This window comes from Dipodomys merriami, unplaced genomic scaffold (genome assembly GCF_024711535.1).
Source record: "Dipodomys merriami isolate MVZ:Mamm:240054 unplaced genomic scaffold, mDipMer1.0.p SCAF_67, whole genome shotgun sequence".
Taxonomy (NCBI): Eukaryota; Metazoa; Chordata; class Mammalia; order Rodentia; family Heteromyidae; genus Dipodomys; species Dipodomys merriami.
The window spans coordinates 6,814,074-6,833,435 of NW_027206257.1; the positions used below are offsets into that span (position 1 = coordinate 6,814,074).

The 19,362-nt window shown below is 58.0% G+C and overlaps 1 protein-coding gene across 1 annotated transcript; it reads left to right on the top strand.

Moving 5' to 3' along the window:
- The first annotated feature begins 6,093 nt into the window (after positions 1 to 6,093).
- On the top strand, positions 6,094 to 17,825 carry LOC138815788 (arylsulfatase L-like). The gene is made up of 11 exons (XM_070005149.1): positions 6,094 to 6,299; positions 7,818 to 7,929; positions 8,168 to 9,149; positions 10,456 to 10,601; positions 11,599 to 11,697; positions 12,039 to 12,465; positions 13,646 to 13,779; positions 14,520 to 14,654; positions 14,743 to 14,905; positions 15,734 to 15,855; positions 16,504 to 17,825. The coding sequence occupies exons 1-11, from the start codon at positions 6,273 to 6,275 to the stop codon at positions 16,848 to 16,850; spliced, it is 2,694 nt and encodes an 897-aa protein (XP_069861250.1). The 5' UTR covers positions 6,094 to 6,272; the 3' UTR covers positions 16,851 to 17,825.
- The last annotated feature ends 1,537 nt before the right edge of the window (positions 17,826 to 19,362 follow it).

Sequence of the window (19,362 nt, forward strand, 5' to 3'; positions counted from 1 at the left end):
GACGAACAGACAGACTGACAGAGACAGACAGACAGAGGGACAGACAGACAGACATAGACAGACTGACAGACAGATGGATAGACAGACGGACAGAGAGATGGACAGCCGGACGGACAGACAGACAGAGGGACAGAGCACTGTCTCCGACCAGCACAGGGGCCCTTATCCAACGCCCTGTCCCTCTGTCCCTCCCTCCGTCCGTCTGTCCATCCCCAGGCGTGGAGCTGACCCCAGCGGCGCCCGACACGCATGGGACGGACACGAGTGGATCTGACGCTGGCACGATGGACACGCGTGGAAATGTCACACATGGATCTGAAACTCACACGATGGTCATGCGTGGAAAGGACAGGCGTGGACCTCACAGGAGCAAACTGGACACGCGTAGGCCTGCCACTGACTTGATGATCACGTGTGAAAATGTCACATGTGACATGGACACGATCAGATCCCTTCCACACTCACTGGACACGCGTAAAACGCACATAACTGCATCTGACATGCGTGTAAATGTCACACGTGTAAATGTCACACGTGTAAATGTCACGCATGAAAGGGACACGATCATGTCCGTTATTCATAGGCCTAACCCCAGTGGAAATGTCACGCGTGGATCTGACTCTCAGATGATGGTCACACGTGGAAATGTCACGCGTGAAAGGGACACGATCAGACCCCTTCTGCGTGGACCTCACACTCTTAGAATGCACATACGTGGATCAGACACGCGTGCAAATGTCACGCTTGGATATGACAGGCGTGGAATGGACACGATCAGGTCCATTATTCATAGACCTGACACGCGTGAAAATGTCACGCATGAAAATGTCACGCATGGAATGGATGCGATCAGGTCCCTTCTGCATGGCCCTGATACTCTTGGACCGCACATGCATGGATCTGACATGCGTGTAAATGTCACGCATGAATCTGACACTCACACAATGGTCACACGTGGAAATATCACTCGTGAAAGGGACACGATCACATCCCTTCCACACTCACCTGATACACATGAAGCGCACATGCGTGGCTTTGACACACGTGGAAATGTCATGCATGCCTCCCCCGCTCCCCCCGTGCTGCGTGAGGCGCCCACGGAGTTGGTGTCGGCCCACGCGGGCCTCACCCTGCACCTGCCCTGCACAGCCCAGGCCTGGCCCCCTGCGGCCCTACACTGGCGTCTGCCTGACGGGACCCACGTGAGACCCGTGCATGTGCACACGCACCCTCGACTCAGCGACATCTACGTCCTCCCCAATGGCACGCTGGTGCTGCGCCGCCTGCAGGCCCCGCGCCATGCTGGTGAGTACGAGTGCGTGGCCGTCAACACGCTGAGCATCGCGAAACGCACTGTGCACGTCGAAGTCACGCCCGCGCACGCGCGTCTCCCTCCCAGCGTCCGACCCCGAGGCCCGCTTGCCACGCGCGTGCCCCACGGCGCTGACCTCACGCTGCACTGCCATGCGCGTGGGGACCCCGCCCCACGCGTGTTCTGGAGGCTGCCAGATGGGCGACTGGTGGATGCTGGGAGCAGGTGAGTGTGGGAAGTGGGGGGCATCCATCCATCCACCCGTGCATCTACCCATCCACACATCCATCCATCCACTCATCCATCCACCCATCCATCCACCCATCGATCCATCCACCCATCCATCCATTCATCCATCTACCCATTCATCCATCCACCCATCCACCCACCCATCCATTCATCCATCCATCTACCCATCCATCCACCCATCCATCTACCCATCTATCCACCCATCCATCCATCCACCCATCCATCCACTCATCCATCCACCCACCCATCCACCCACCCATCCATCCACCCATCCATCCATCCATCTACCCATCCATCCACCCATCCATCTACCCATCCATCCACCCACCTATCCATCCACTCATCCATCCACCCGCCCATCCATCCACCCATCCATCCATCCATCTACCCATCCATCCACCCATCCATCTACCCATCCATCCACCCATCCATCCACCCATCCATCCACCCACCTATCCATCCACTCATCCATCCACCCATCCATCTATCCACCCATAGTTGGGATAAAGATGATACCCCTTGATAGTTAATTGATAGAGGATGGATTAGACAGATGACATAGACACAGTAGACCATAGATAACAAATCGATTATCGATTAAATATTGATAGAGATGAGGTGGGGATGGTAGATCCATTAGCAGTGAATAGGTAATTGATAGGTCCTGGCTTGCCAGATCGCAAGGTAGAACCCTAGTGATCGATCATAGATGATCGATCAGGGATCGATACAAGATGAGTATTGGATGCATATGTCACATGTGCGAATAACTAACATTGGCTTCAAATTTGTCTTCCCTTCCTTATGGTCTTTCCTCCTATTACTTTCATCCCTCCTTCCTTCCCTCCTTCCCTCCTTCCTTCCCTCCTTCCCTCCCTCCTTTCTTCCTTCCCTTCTTCCTTCCTTTCTTCCCTCCTTCCCTTCTTCCTTCCTTCCCTCCGATCCTTCCTTCCTTCCCTCCAATCCTTCCTTCCTTCCCTCCAATCCTTCCTTCCTTCCCTCCAATCCTTCCTTCCTTCCATCCTTCCTTCCCTACATTCCTTCCTTCCTTCCCTCCAATCCTTCTATACTTCCTTCCCTCCAATCCTTCCTTCCTTCCAATCCTTCCATCCTTCCTTCCCTCCAATCCTTCCTTCCTTCCTTCCCTCCAATCCTTCCTTCCTTCCCTCCAATCCTTCCTTACTTCCCTCCAATCCTTCCATCTTTCCTTCCGTCCAATCCTTCCTTCCTTCCGTCCAATCCTTCCGTCCTTCCCTCCGATCCTTCCATCCTTCCTATCCTCCAATCCTTCCTTCCAATCCTTCCCTCCAATCCTTCCTTCCCTCCTTCCTTCCCTAAATTCTCTCCTTCCTTCCCTCCGATCCTTCCATCCTTCCATCCTTCCTATCCTCCAATCCTTCATTCCAATCCTTCCCTCCAATCCTTCCTTCCCTCCTTCCTTCCCTAAATTCTCTCCTTCCTTCCCTCCAATCCTTCCTTCACCCTTCCCTCCTTCCTTCCTTCCTGCCCTCCCTCCCTCTCCCCTCCCCAGCTCTGACATCCGGGTCCGCGCCTTTCCCAACGGCACGCTCTCCGTGCGTCCGGTGACGTCACGCGACGCGGGGGAGTATGTGTGCGTGGCGCGCAACGCGGCAGGCGACGCGCATGCACGGCTGCGCGTGGAGTTGGCGGCTGGGTCAGGCGCCTCCTATCTGCAACCCCGGCTTCCCGTGACCCCCGTGACCCAGGACGCCGACCCCAGGGAGGACTGCACTGCCCACCACCGCCTCCATGTCCCATCCGGTGTCCTGGGAGACCCGGATGTTCGGGTCGTGAGGCCTGATGGGAGTGTGGGGATCTGGGACCTGGGGCCTGGGTTAGACCTTGGATGTGTGACCACGGGTGGGGGGGCGGAGCCTGGGGCGGGTTCTTCCTCTTCCTCTCAGTCACTTCCTTCTTCCTCTTCCTCTTCATTTCCTGTTTTCTCTTCCTTTCCTTCCTTTTCCTCTCAATCACTTCCTTCTTCCGCTTCCTCTCAACATCATTCAACTTCTTCCTCTTCCTTTCCCTCTTCCTCTTCCTTTCCTGTTTCCTCTTCCTTTCCTTCTTCCTCTCCATCTCTTCCTTCCTCTTCCTCTCACCATCCTTCATCTTCTTCCTCTGCTTCCTCCTCTGCTTCTTTTCCTTCTTCCTCTTCCTTTCCTTCTTCCTCTTCCTCTCATCCCTTCCTGTTCTCTTCCTCTCAATCTCTTCCTTCTTCCTCTTCTTCCTTTCCTTCCTCTTCCTCTTCTCAGTCTCTTCCTTCTTCCTCTTCTTCCTTTCCTTCCTCTTCCTCTTCTCAGTCTCTTCCTTCTTCCTCTTCTTCCTTTCCTTCCTCTTCCTCTTCTCAGTCTCTTCCTTCTTCTTCACATTCTTTTCCTGCTTCCTCTTCTTTTCCTTCTTCTTCCTCTTCTCCATCTCTTCCTGCTTCCTCTTCTTCCTCTTCCTTTCCTTCTTCCTCTTCCTCTCAGTCTCTTCCTTCTTCCTCTTCATTTCCTGTTTCCTCTTCCTCTTCACTTCCTGGTTCCTCTTCACTTCCTGCTTCCCCTTCGCTTCCTGCTTCACTTCAGGCTTCCCCTTCACTTCCTGCTTCCTCTTCGTCTCCCACTTCCGCCCCGCTACCCCCCGAACTCTCTGTCCCCTATGGCGCCCCCGTGACCCTCACGTGCCCCGTGACCCAGGGGTTGCGCGCAGTGACCTGGCTGACGCCGGCCTCGCAGCCCGTGGCCTTCACTTCTGGCCTGGAGGACGCCCACTTCCGGGTGCTGCCAGATGGGCGTCTGCGCCTGCGGGGAGCACGGCGGGCCGACGCAGGCACGTACACGTGCGTGGCGGGGCGGGGCCGGCGCGCCACCGTGCGCCTACACGTGCAGCTGCGGGCGCCGCGCATCCGGGTCACGCCTGACGTCCATGACGACGTGAACGACGACATCCGGGTCTCCCCCGTGGTGCGTCTGCGCATGCGCTGCCAGGCGGATGGCGTCCCCGAGCCCCGCCTGCTGTGGGAACTTCCGGGCGGGCTGGTACTTCCAGTCCCGTATCGCAGTCGCATGGGGGGAGGGATCAGCGTGGATGCGCGCGGGACATTGGAAATCCCGGATGTGCGTGCGCTGCGCAGCGGTGGCAGCGACGCCGTGGCGTGCGTGGCGCGCAACCCGGCGGGCGAAGCCCGGATGTGGGTGCGGCTGCCGCCATGGTGGGCGCGGGCTCTGCCCACTGTGGCGTCGGCTCCGCCCTCTGAGGCGTTTACTCCGCCCCCTGGTGCGCCAGCTCCGCCCCATCACACGCCTGCCCTGCCATCTTGGGCGCTGGCTCCGCCCCCTGGTGTGCTGGCTCCGCCCTCTGAGGCAGCTCCGCCCCCTGGCCCGCCTGCCCCGCCATCTTGGGCGCTGACTGCGCCCCCTGATGCGCCGACTCCGCCCCCTGGGGCAGTGTCGGGAGCGGCGCTGCGTGTGGCGCTGGGCGGCAGCTTCCGGCTGCGCTGCCCCATCTCCACGCTTCCGGTGTCCTGGCGCCTGCCCGGCGGGCTGGTGCTGCGTGGGCCGCAGAGGCGAGGCCGCTTCACGCTGGGCGCCGACGGCAGCCTGGAGGTGCGCGCCGCCTCGGAGCGCGACCGCGGCGCCTACGTCTGCCACTCCCACCCCGGGGCGCCGCCCGGACACGCCCCCCGCGCGCTGGAGACCCGGATGTTCAGCTTCATTCCCGCCACTAGGCCGCTGGGTGCCATGGCAGGGCAACGGACTGAGGAGACCCGGATGTGGGGCTTCATTCCCGCCGCTAGGCCGCGGCGTTCGGTTGCCGGGCAACCAAGTGAAGATACCAGGACGTTGGGCTCCACCGCAGCGTCTAGGCATCTGCGTTCGGTTGCCGGGCAACAGACCGAGAAGACCCGGATGTGGGGCTTCATTCCTGCCTTTAGGCCGCTGGGTTCGGTTGCCAGGAAAGCGCGTGAGACCCAGATGTCCAGCTCCAGCAAGACTCCTGGGCCCCAGCCGGAAGATGCCTGGATGTGGGGTTCCGAACCTGCGCGCGCTGTACAGAAGCTGCGGTCCGACCAGAGGCCATGGAGAGGCTAGGACCCGGATGTGGACTGGGAGGGACCCAGATGTGGACTGGGAAAGACCCGGATGTCACCTATCTCTGGGTCCACTGAGGGGCCAGGACCCGGATGTGGACTAGAAGGGACCCGGATGTCACTTTCTTCCATGTCCACTGACCCGGATGTGGCATGGAGGAACCGGATGTCACTTTCCTCCAGATGCACTGATGGGTCAGGACCCGGATGTGGACTAGGAGGGACCCGGATGTCACCTTCCTTCATGTCCACTGAGGGGCCAGTACACGGATGTGGACTGGGAGGGACCCGGATGTCACCCTCGTTTGCGTCCACTGACCCAGATGTGGCCTGGGGAACCCAGATGTCACTTATCTCCAGGTCCACTGAAGGGCCAGGACCCGGATGTGGACTGGGGGACCCGGATGTCACCCTCCTCCATGTGCACTCACCTGAAGGTGGCATCAGGGACCCGGATGTCACTTATCTCCAGGTCCACTGAGGGGCCAGGACCCGGATGTGGACGGGAAGACCCGGATGTCACCTATCTCCAGTTCCACTGAGGAGCCAGGACCCGTATGTGGACTGGGGGACCCGGATGTAACCTATCTGTAGGTCCACTCAGGGGCCAGGACCCGGATGTTGCGTGGGGAACCCGGATGTTATGTAAGTCCACGTCCATTAACCCGGGTGTGGACTGTGGCAGGGACCCGGATATATGCTGGACGGGACCCGGATATCACATCCATGGGCCTGGCTGTGGCGTGTGGAGTCCCAGATGTCACGCTCCTCTCCTTCTACTGACAGGGTCTAGGACCCGGATGTGGTGTGGGGATTCCGGATGTCAGGTCCCACCACATCCACTGATGGTCCAGGAACGAGATGTGGAATGGGAACTACCCGGATGTTAGGGACCTCCAGGTCCGTGAACCCGGATGTGGGCTGGGTACCCGGATGTTAGGGACCTCCAGGTCCATGAACCTGGATGTGGGGTGAGTACCCAGATGTTAGGGACCTCCAGGTCCGTGAACCCAGATATGGGGTGGGTACCCGGATGTTAGGGATCTCCAGGTCCGGGAACCCAGACGTGGAGGCGAGTACCAGGATGTCACTTATCTCCAGGCCCACTGGCAGGCGCCAGGACCTGGATGTGAGGGGTTTGGACCCGGATGTAAGGGTTGGGACCCACATGTGAGGGGTTGAGACCCAGATGTGAGAGGTGGAACCCAGATGTGGGCGGAGCAGGCGCTCCACACCTTGGCTCCGGGCTCCAGCTGTGCTTTGGGCCATTGGGGTCCTTTCCCAGACTCGGAGGCAATAAAGCAGCCGTGCTGCTTCTGGATGGAATTCTTCCTCACTTCCGCCCCAGCGCAGGCCATGCCCTCCTGAAACCCTCACTTCTGCCCCAGCACAGGCCACACCCTCCTGAGACCCCTCATTTCTGCCCAGCACAGGCCACACTCTCATTTCCGCTCCTAGCACAGGCCACGCCCTCCTGGGGCCCTCATACATTCCCAGCACAGGCCATGCCCTCCTGAGACCCTCACTTCCTTCCCAGCACAGGCCACGCCCTCCTGAGACCCTCACTTCCGCCCCAGCGCAGGCCACGCCCACATAGGTCCCTCACTTCCGCCTCATTGCAGGCCACACCCTCCTGAGACCCTCACTTCTGCCTCATTGCAGGCCACGCCCTCCTGAGACCCTCAGTTTAGCTCCAGCACAGGCCACGCCCTCCTGAGTCCCTCACTTCCTCCCCAGCACAGGCCACGCCCTCCTGAGAACAGGCCACGCCCCCTGAGACCCTCACTACATTCCCAGCACAGGCCAAGCCCTCCTGAGTCCCTCACTTCCTCCCCAGCCCAGGCCACGCCCTCCTGAGCTCTGGCCACGGCCTACTGAGCGCAGGCCACGCCCTCTGGGCACAGGCCACCCTCCCTGACGGTCCTGACTATTATTGCAGCCTTCCATGTAGTTCTCGAGGTTTCCCGCCTCCCCTTCCTCCTGCCTCTGCCAGGCCTGGCAATTTCTTGGCGCCCAGCCCAGCAACTCCGGGCTTTTCCCTTCCTTCCCCGCCTTCCCCTTCAGCACCACATCCTGTTCCTTTCTAATGAACAAAGGGGACTTTTATTTTGGAGGGGGGGAATGTTGTGCTTTCCAAGGAACAAGGGGACTTTTATTTTGGAGGGTTGTTGTGGAGTTCTGGCTGCTGGAGTGACTTGGACATTTGAGCCCTGCGAGCTTCCTGGCTGGCAGGGAGAGCAGCAGGCCCAGGCGCTGATGGCAGAGAACTGTGGATGTGAGTTCGTCCTCTGGGGAACACGGGGAGAGGTGTGGGGACCCGGGGTGGGAGGGCTTCGATTGTTCTATGAAGCCCCCCCCCCAGATGTCCCACCATGCCCCGGGGTGGGGGTTGCAGGGCCCCGCCACAGGCCTGGAAAGACGAGGTGAGGGGCTGATGTACTGGTGGGGGCAACAGCAGCCTGGCCCTGGGGTGGCCGGATGTTACTCAGCTCTTCCCCACTTCCTGCTTCCAGCATTCTCTTCCAGGAAACGGGGAGCATCATGGGAAGGACGGGATCCTGGACGCCAAGTTGGTCAGGAGAGGGCCTGGAGGGAGGGGGAGTCCTTCCATCCCTCTTCCCATTCACCCATCCATCCATCCACCCATCCATCCATCCACCCATCCATCCATCCATCCACCCAACCATCCATCCACTCACCCACCCATCCATTCATCCATCCATCCATCCATCCATCCATCAATCCATATCCCCATCCATCCATCCACCCACCCACCTATTCATCCACCCATCCACCTATTCATCCACCCATCTATCCATCCACCCATCCACCTATTCATCCATCCACCTATTCATCCATCCATCCACCCACCCATCCATCCATCCACCCATCCAACCATTCATCCATCCACCCACCCATCCATCCACCCATCCATCCATACACCCAACCACCCATCCATCCACCCATCCACCCACCCATCCATCCATCCACCCATCCATCCATCCACTGTGCATCCATCCATCCACCCATCCATCCATCCACCCATCCACCTATCCATCCATCCATCCATCCATACATACATACATACATCCACCCATCCACCCATCCATCCACCCATCCATCCATCCATCCACCCATCCATCCATCCACCCATTCCCCCATCCACTCATCCATCCAACCATCCATCCATCCACCCATCCATTCACCCATCCATCCATCCATCCACCCATCCACCTATCCATCCATCCATCCACCCATCCACCTATCCATCCATCCATCCACCCATCCATCCACCCATCCACCGCTCCTCCTCCTCTCTCTCCTCCTCAGGTCGCACAGCGGCTGCGCAGCCCCACCCCTCGCCTTCCTCCTCCTCCTCCTCCTCCCCCCTGGCCCCTGCGCAGGCCCCACCCACTCGCGCCCCAACTTCCTGCTGCTCTTGGCCGATGACCTGGGCCTGGGCGACCTGGACAGCTTCGGGAACCGCAGCCTGCGGTGAGCAGAGGGGGAGGCCCGGATGTGGGGCCTTAGTTACCCGGATGTGGGAGCTCAGATCCCTGGATGTTCCACCAGGAGAACTGTATAGACATCTAGTAACTCAGTTCCCCAGATGTTGGATGTTAGTGCCCCGGATGTTGGATATCATGTCCCGGGATGTTAAATCTTAGTACCCCGGATGTGGGAGATCATGTCCTCAGATATTGGACTTAAGTGCCCCGGATGTAGGAGCTCAGGTCCCCAGATGTTGGAGGTTAGTGCCCCGAATGTTGGAGCTCAGGTCCCCGGATGTGGGATGTTAGTGCCCCGGATGTTGGAGGACAGGTCCAAGGATGTTAGATCTTAATGCCCCAGATGTGGGAAATCAGGTTCTCGGATGTTAGATGTTAGTGCTCCGAATGTTGGAGATCAGGTCCCTGGATGTTAGATGTTAGTACCCCGGATGTTAGATGTCAGGTGCTCGGATGTTGAAGATCAGGTCCCCGGATGTTGGATATCAGGTCCCCGGATGTTACATGTTAGTATCCAGGATGTTAGAGCTCAGTTCCCCAGATGTTCCACCAGGAGAACTGTATAGACATCTAGTGGACCTCACGTCCCCGGATGTTGGATGTTAGGTCTCCGGATGTTGGAGTTCAATTCCCAGGATGTTGGATCTCAGTTCCCTGGATGTTGAAGATCAGATCCCCTGATGTGGGATGTTAGTGCCCCGGATGTTGGAGATCAGGTCCTCGGATGTTAAATCTTAGTATACCCCAGATGTGGGAAATCAGGTTCCCGGATGTTACATGTTAGTATCCCAGATGTTGGAGATCAGGCCCCCGGATGTTGGACCTCAGATCCCTGGATGTTGGATGTTAGGTCCCCGGATGTTGGAATTCAATTCCCTGGATGTTGGATCTTAGTACCTCGGATGTTGGATGTCAGGTCCCCGGATGTTTGAGATCAGATACCCGGATGTTGGGCCTTAGCTCCCCGGATGTAGGAGCCCAGTCCACAGATATAGATCTTAGTACTCTGGATGTGGGATCTCAGGGCCCCAGATGTTGGATCTTAGATCTCCAGATGTTGGCCCTCAGGTTCCCAGATGTTGGATGCCAGGTCCCCAGATGTTGGACCTCAGGTCCCCAGATGTTGGATCTTAGTACCCCGGATGTGGGATCTCAGGTCCCCGGATGTGGGATCTCAGGGCCCCGGATGTTGGAGTTTAGCTCCTGGGATGTTGGGCATTAGATCCCCGGATGTTAGACCCCAGGTCCCCGTATGTTCTTGGCTGTGACTCAGTTTGCTTCTCCCCACACAGCATCCCGCACCTGGACGGCCTGGCCCGCGATGGCGTGCGGCTGACCCAGCACCTGGCAGCAGCGTCCGTCTGCAGCCCAAGCCACGCAGCCTTCCTGACGGGACGCTACCCTGTGCGCCTGGGTCAGTATGGGGGGGTGGGACATCCGGGGAACGGAGGGAGCGGTGGGGGGGAGGCGGTGGGGGGGGAGGCGGGGGCGGGACATCCGGGGATCTGAGAGCCAACATCCAGGGTACTAAGATCCAACATCCGTGGACCTGATATCCAACATCTGGGGATCTGAGACCCAACATCCGGGGATCTAAAGCCCAACATCCGGGGAACTGAGCACCAACATCGGGGTACTGAGCTCTAACATCCAGGGACTTCATCTCTAACATCCGGGTTACTAAGATCCAACATCCGGGGATCTGAGCACCAACATCCAGGGCACGGAACTCTAACATCCGGGGACCTTATCTCTAACATCCATTGTACTAAGATCCAACATCCGGGGATCTGAGGCCTAACATTCTGGGAATTGAACTCCAACATCCGAGGATCTGACATCCACCATCCGGGATACTAAGATCCAACATCCGGGAACCTGAGCCCCAACATCCGGGGAACTGAGCTCCAACATCTGGGGATCTGAGGGCCAACATACCCGAATCTGAGCTCCAATATACGGGGTAGTAAGATCCAACATCCAGGGAACTGAGCTACAACATCCGGGTAACTGAAGTCCAACATCTGGGGTCCTGATATCCACCATACAGGGCACTGAACTCCATCATCCGGGGATGAGGGCCAACATCCGGGATACTAACATCCAACATCCGGGGACCTGAGGTCCAACATCCAGGGAACTGAGGCCCAACATCTAGGGCACTGAGGGCAACCAGAGGGAGGGGAGGACTTCTCCGAGGATCTCAGGTTCAAATCCCTGAGACTCTGGGACTTCCCCCCTGAACCACCAGGAAACCGGAAGTGATGCCATATTGGTTTCCCCCGAGGGCTCCCAGGGCTGGGGTCCTTTCCACCCCGGGTGGGCAGGTCCCAGGCTATCCCAGACACAGCAGGCCTTCCCCTTGAAGGTGCTAGATGCCCCCTCCTTACCCAGGACGCCATCATCACTGACCTAGGGTCCTTCTCCTCTCTCTTGGAAGGCATGGTGGGCGGCCGTGTCTGGCGGGCTGCCCACTTCCGAGATCACCTTCGCCAAGATCCTGCAGCAGCAGGGATATGCCACCGGCCTCATAGGTAAGAGAGAAGTCATCCATCCACCCATCCATCTATCCACCCATCCCCCATCCATCCATCCATCCATCCATCCATCCACCCATCCATCCATCCATCCACCCCTCCATCCATCCATCCATCCACCCATCCACCCATCCATCCATCCATCCACTCATCCATCCATCCATCCACCCATCCACCTATTCATCCATCCATCCATCCACTCACCCATCCATCCATCCATCCATCCATCCATCCATCCATCCACCCATCCATCCACCCACCCATCCATCCAACCATCCATCCACCCATCCACCCATCCACCCATCCATTCACTCATCCATCCATCTCTTCCCCTCCAGGCAAATGGCACCTGGGCCTCAACTGTGAGTCCCCCACTCACCACTGCCACCACCCCCTGAACCATAGGTTCGACTCCTTTTTCGGGGTCCCCTTCACCCTGATGGGGGACTGCCTGCAAGCGGAGCCCTCGGAGAAGCGAGCGTGTCTGCAAGGGCCCCTGGACCTGGGGGCGCAGCTGCTGCTTCTTTCCCAGCTCTGCCTGGCCGCTGGGAAGCTCACGGGCCTGCTGGGCCTGCGCTGGGTGCCCAGGGTGCTGGGCCCCGGATGTGGGGCCTTGCTCCTGGCCTGCACCTCCCGCCTCCTAGGTGTCTTCATCGTCCACGCCGACTGCTTCCTGATGAGGGATCACCAGGTCGTCCAGCAGCCTCTGAGGTTCGAGGCCAGCACGGGGCTGTTCTTGCGGGAGGCTGAGGCCTTCATCCACAGGTCAGCCTGGGGTCGGGGAGGGGGACAGATGCCATCTACTAGTTCTCTATAGTCAACTGGTAGACCTTAGATCCCCGGATGTACATCCAGTAGATCTCTATAGTCAACTGTCAACCTCAAATCCTGAATGTTCCACTAGGAGATCTCTATAGGCATCTGGTAGACCTCAGATCCCCGGATGTACATCCAGTAGATCTCTGTAGTCAACTGGTCAATCTCAAATCCCTGGATGTTCCATCAATAGATCTCTATAGACATCTGGTAGACCTCAGATCCCCTGATGTACATCTACTAGATCTCTATAGTCAACTGGTAGACCTCAGGTGCCCAGATGTATATCCAGTAGATCTCTATAGTCAACTGTCAACCTCAAATCCCCGGATGTTCCATCAATGGATCTCTATAGACATCTGGTAGTCCTCAAATCCCTGAATGTTATATCTAGTACATCTCTATAGACATCTGGTAGACCTCAGGTTCCCGGATGTTCCATCAGTAGATCTGCAGAGACATCTGGTAGAGTCAAGTCCCAGGATGTTACATCCAGTAGATCTCTATAGACATCTGGTAGACCTCAGGTCCTTGGATGTTCCATCTAGTAGATCTGTAGAGACATCTGGTAGACCTCAGATCAGACCACGATCAATCATTGGTAGTATTGATCAGATCATGATCGATTATTGGTAATAACTGTTCAGATGATGTTCGATTATTGGTAATAACTGATCAGCTCATGTTCAATTATTGGTATTATCGATCAGATGATGTTTGATTATTGGTATTATCGATCACATCACGATCGAATATTGGTATTATTGATCAGATCCTGTTCGATTATTAGTAATATCTGATCAGCTCATGTTCTATTATTGGTCATATCGATCAGATGATGTTTGATTATTGGTAATAACTGATCAGATCTGTTCGATTATTGGTAATAACTGATCAGATCACGATCGATTATTGGTATTTTCAATCAGATCACTATTGATTATTGGTATTATCGATCAGATCATGATCGATTATTGGTATTATCGATCACATCACGATCGATTATTGGTATTTTCGATCAGATCAGGATCGATTATCAATCATCTGATCGATTATTGGCAATATCTGATCAGGTCAGTTATTGGTGAGGTTATTGATGATGGGGGCGGGGTCTGACGTGGGTCCGCAGGCACCAGGCCCGCCCCTTCCTCCTCCTCGTCTCCTTCCTCCACGTCCACGTCCCGCTGGTCACCTCACCCGCCTTCTGGGGCTGCAGCTCGCACGGCGCCTACGGCGACGTGGAGGAGCTTGACTGGATGGTGGGTGAGTGCAGGGGGGGAACTGAGGCACGGTGCGTGGGATGGGGGAAACTGAGGCACGGGGGTGGGGTGAGTGGGTTGGGGGAAACTGAGGCACGGAGATGGGGTGAGCGGGATGGGGGAAACTGAGGCATGGGAACGGGGTCAATAGGTTGGGGTAAACGGAGGCACGGTGCACTTGGATAAACTGAGTCACTGGGCATGTTGGGGGTAAACTGAGGCATGGTGCACTTGGGTAAACTGAGGCACGGTGCATGTTGGGTAAACTGAAGCACGGTGCATGTTCAGGGTGAACTGATGCACGGTGCATTTGGGTAAACTGAGTCACTGGGTATTGGGGTAAACTGAGGCACGGTGTATTTGGGTAAACTGAGTCACTGGGCATGTTGGGTAAACTGAGGCATGGTGCATGTTGGGTAAACTGAGGCACTGGGCATGTTGTGTAAACTGAGGCATGGTGCATGTTGGGTAAACTGAGGCACGGGGATGAGGTGAGTGGGTTTAGTAAACTGAGGCACTGGGATGGGGGTAAACTGAGGCCCGGTGAGCATTGGGGGTAAACTGAGGCACGGTGCCTGTTGGGTAAACTGAGTCATTGGGCATAAACTGAAGCACGATGGAAATTTGTAAACTGAGTCACGATGCATGTTGGGTAAACTGAGGCATGGTGCATGTTGGGGGTAAACCTAGGCACGGTGGACGCTGGGGGTAAACTGAGGCACGGATCCATTGCCCCCCCCACAGGGCGACTGCTGGTGGCGCTGGACGGCGCAGGGCTGGGGCGCCGCACCCTTGTCTACTTCACGTTGGATCACGGTGCCTCGCTGGAGGCCCGGGCTGGGGGCGCCCGCCTCGGGGGTTCCAACAGCGTGCACCGAGGCGAGGGGGAAACTGAGGCAGGATGGGCGGGGTCTCCCACGCGGCCCGACCCCGCCATTGACCTTTGCCCTTCGCTCCCCCCTTGCAGGTGGCAAAGGCATGGGTGGCTGGGAGGGTGGCATCCGGGTTCCCGGGCTGGCGTGCTGGCCCGGGATGCTGCCTGCAGGGCGCCTGGTGCCTGAGCCCACCAGCCTCATGGACCTGTTCCCCACCGTGGTGCGCCTGGCCGGGGGCTGGGTTCCGGCGGACAGGTAGTCGTTCGCCGGCCTGGGTCCCCACGGGGTGGGTGGGAAGGGGGGTCATCCGGGGCCTCAGGGATCCCGAGGGGGGGAGGCTGAGGCCTGCACATCCGGGTCTCTGGGGGCTCAGAAGCCTACACATCCGGGTCTCTGAGGGCTCAGACCTGCACATCCGGGTCTCTAAGACCCAAGACCCGGGGCTCAGGCCTTGACATCCGGGTCTCTGGGGGCTCAGAAGCCTTTACATCCGGGTAACTAAGGGCTCAGGCCTGCAAATCCGGGCCTCTGAGCACTCAGAAGCCTGGACATCTGGGTCTCTGAGGACTCAGGCCTTCATATCGGGGTCTCTAAGGCATCAGGGCTGCACATCCAGGTCTCTGAGTACCTAGGCCCAGGTCTCAGTCCTGGACATCCGGGTCTCTGAGGGCTCAGGACTGCACCTCTGAGTCACTGAAGGCTCAGAAGCCTGCACATCCGGGTCTCTGGGATCTCAGGCCTGCACATCCGGGTCTCTGGGGGGTCAGAAGCATGGACATCCGGGTCTCTGAGCGCTCAGAAGCTTGGATATTCGGCTCTCTGAGGCCTCAGGCCTACACATCCAGGTCTCTAAGACCAGAGGCCTGGGTCTTAGACCTGCACATCCGGGTCTCTGAGGGCTCAGAAACCTGGACATCTGGGTCTCTGGGATCTCTGGCCTGCACATCCGGACCTCTGAGCACTCAGAAGCCTGCACATCCGGGTCTCTACAGGCTCAAGCCTTGACATCCGGGTCTCTGGGGGCTCTGGCCTGCACATCCGAGTCTCTGAGCGCTCAGAAGCCTGCACATCCGGGTCCCGCAGGGAGGTGGACGGCCGGGACCTGATGCCCGTGCTGCTGAGGACGGCGCAGGCCGCAGGCCACAACTTCCTGCTGCACTACTGCGAGGCCCGGCTGCACGCCGTGCGCTGGTTCAACCGCCCAAGTGAGTGCCTCAACCTCCGCGGGGCCCCAGGGCGGGGGAGGGGGCTGCATGCGAGCGCGCAGGGACCCGGATGCAAGGCCTGGGGTGGGAGACCTGGATGTGGGAATCCTCGGATGTGGGAATCCCGGGATGTGAGGACCTGGATGGAAGGCATGAGATGGGAATCCCCGGATGTAAGGTCCCGGATGTGAAGTCCCCAATGGGAATTCCCGGATGTGAGACTCCAGATGTGAGGTAGTGGATGAGAATCCCTGGATGTGAGGCCCCGGATGTGAGATCCCGGATGTGAGGCCTCGGATGGGAATCCCCAGATGTGAGGCCCCGGATGTGAGGTCCCAGATGGGAATCCCTGGCTGTGAGGTCCCGGATGTGAGGCCCCGCATGTGAATCCCCGGATGTGAAGTACCGCATGTGAATCCCCGGATGTGAGGGCCTGGATGTGAATCCCTGGATGTGAGGTCCTAGATGGGAATCCCCGGATGTGAATACCCAGATGTGAGGTCCTGGATGGGAATCCCGGATGTAAGGTCTTGCGTGTGAATGCCCTGATGTGAATCCCCGGATGTGATGTCCTGGATGTGAATTCCCGGATGGGAATCCCCGGATGTGAGGCCCCGGATGTTACTCCTTTCTCCCCACCCCCCGCAGGCTGCACGGTGTGGAAGCTGCACTTCGCCACTCCGTGCTTCGACCCGCCGGGCTCGGGCGCCTGCCTCGGTTTCCCTGCCTGCGCCTGCTCCAGGCGGTGCATGACCCGCCACCGGCGGCCACTGCTCTTTGACCTGACGGCGGACCCGGGGGAGACCCGCCCGCTGCGGGGCCCGATGGCGACGCGCAGGCGCGTGGAGGCTGCAGTGGCCCGGATGCTGCGCACGTGCCGCCCCCGCGCGGCCCCGCCCCTCGCCCCTGCACACAACACCTGGAGCCCGCACCTGCAGCCCTGCTGCGTGCCCGGACCGCTCTGTGCCTGCGACCACCTGATCCCCGACCTCTGACCCCGACCCGACCCCCAACCCCCAACTGCCCGGTGCTACGGCAGATCCTGGCCTGCGCCTCTCACATCCAGGGACTCACATCCGAGTATTAAACATCCGGGTATACTCAAATACAGAGATTCCCACATCCGGGGATTCCCACATACAGACTCTCCACATCCAGGGATTCCTACATCTGGGGATTCTCACATCCGGGGATTCTCACTTCTGGGGACTCACATCCGGGGATTCCCGGGGATGTATTCACACATCCGGGGAATCCTACATCCGGGGACTTTTACACCCGGAGAGTCTCACATCCAGAGACTCTCACATCCGGGGATTCCCACATACAGACTCTCACATACGGTGATTCTCACATCCGGAGATTCTCACATCCAGAGATTTCCACATCCGGGGATTCTCATATCCGGGGATTCCCACTTCCAGGGATGCTCAGACCAGGGAATTCCCACATCTGGGGAAATCTCACATCCAGAGACTCTCACATCCGGGGATTCTCACATTTTTGGATTTTCACATCCGGGAATTCTCAGATCCAGGGATTCTCACATCCGGGGATTCCCACAGCCAGGGATTCTCACATCCAGGGATTCCCACATCTAGAGATTCCTACATCCCGGGATTGTCACATCCGGGGACTTTTACATCCAGAGACTCTCACATGTGGGGACTCTTACATCTGGGAACTCCTACATCTGGGGATTCCCACATCCGGGGATTTTCACATTCAGAGAGTCTCACATCATGGGATTCTCAGACCCAGGGCTTCACATATCCTGGGACTCTCACATCCTGAGCCTCTCATCCTGGACCTCCACCTCGGGCCTCCCATCCAGGGCCTTTCCCCAGCCTCCCATCCGGAGCCCTGTCACATCCGGGCCTCTCTCCTCTAGCTTCCCACACAATAAAACCTCGTGAGCACCGTACCGCACGGCAGGGTCAGCGGTCACGGGGGTCAGAGGCCGGGCACTGGTCCTGCCTTCCATTTCAGGTCATTTCCAGTTGTTGCTAGCATACAGGGCTGGTCCTGCCTTCCATTTGAGGCCATTTCCGGTCATTGCTATGGTATAGGACTGGTCCCGCCTTCCATTTCAGGCCACTTCCAGTCGTTGCTAGGGTATAGGACTACTCCCACCTTCCATTTCAGGCCACTTCCGGTCATTGCTAGGGTATAGGACTAGACCCACCTTCCATTTCAGGTCACTTCCAGTCGTTGCTAGGGTATAGGACTAGTCCCACCTTCCATTTCAGATCATTTCTGGTGGTTGCTAGGGTATAGAACTAGTCCTGCCTTCCATTTCAGGCCATTTCCGGTGGGTTGCTAGGATACAAGCTTGGTCCCGCCCTCCTCCAGGACGTCCCACCACCTAGATTCACACCTGATTGGCTTATTCCATGAAAGCCCTCCCTCACTTTCCTAATTCCCTTGTCATTGGTCCAGCTGTAAGACACGCCCCTTAGCCCCCCCACAAATCCAACTCGCTGCTGATTGGACCTCACACCACAGTCCTCCTAACTACGTGAACTCGGATTCAGATTGGCCCAGCGGGATTGGAGATGTGGGGTACCTGGATGTTGGACCACTCTGGGGGGGGGTGGTTGGGTGGATGGATGGGTGGATGACCAGGCCTTCAAACTCTTCCCCTTCTGTGCCTGTCCCAGGGGACCCCAATGACCTCTCCAGGGATTGACCCAGGTGGGCCTATAGCTCCTTATTGCAGTAGGATAAGTCATGTCGGAGGTCTGTGTCTCCCTAGGCCTAGGATGCATTGCACCTGCATGATATCCAGGTCTTCTCTGGAGGGAGGGCCCCATTGGCTTCCCCGGGGACTCCTCCAGCCGCACCCCCTGCTCTGATTGGCTGACACGCCTGTCTCCCACCCAGGGAAGCTGCGGGTCCAGTTCGGCCTCTTCCTTGGGTGAGGTTAAAAGGCAGGGCGTGCTGTCCATCATCTCTGGGCCCCACCCCCTGCCAAGCCAATAGCTGGAGACTCGATCTGTGTGAAGCCACGCCCCTTCGTGGCTAGTTCTGTGGACTCTGTTTATGCCCATCACCCAGAGGTCCCGCCCACTAGTGAATGTATGGGCGTAGGGGCTGTCCTTCACTTCCAGGTCCCGCCTCCTGGCTGTTGGAAGGCCACAGGGGCTGTCTGTCTCTTCCAGGTCCTGCCCCTGGCTGTTGGAAGGCCATAGGGGCTGTCTGTCACCTCCAGGCCCCGCCCCCTGGCTGTTGAAAGACCACAGGGGCTGTTTGTCTCCTCCAGGTCCCACCCTCTGGCTGTTGTGTGGACATTTGTCCTGTCTGTAACCTTCAGGCCACGCCCCCTTGCAATTAGATGGCCACACGGGCTGTCATTCACCTCCAGGCCACGCCTCCTACGCCATCTTACGTCATGTCAAGCCGAGGCCCCGCCCACAAGTGACTGACGGGACGCTCTAGCTGTCCATCACAATCCTGTCCCGCCCTGCGCCTGTCTCCACACTGCACAGACGCCAGAGGGGAAGGAAA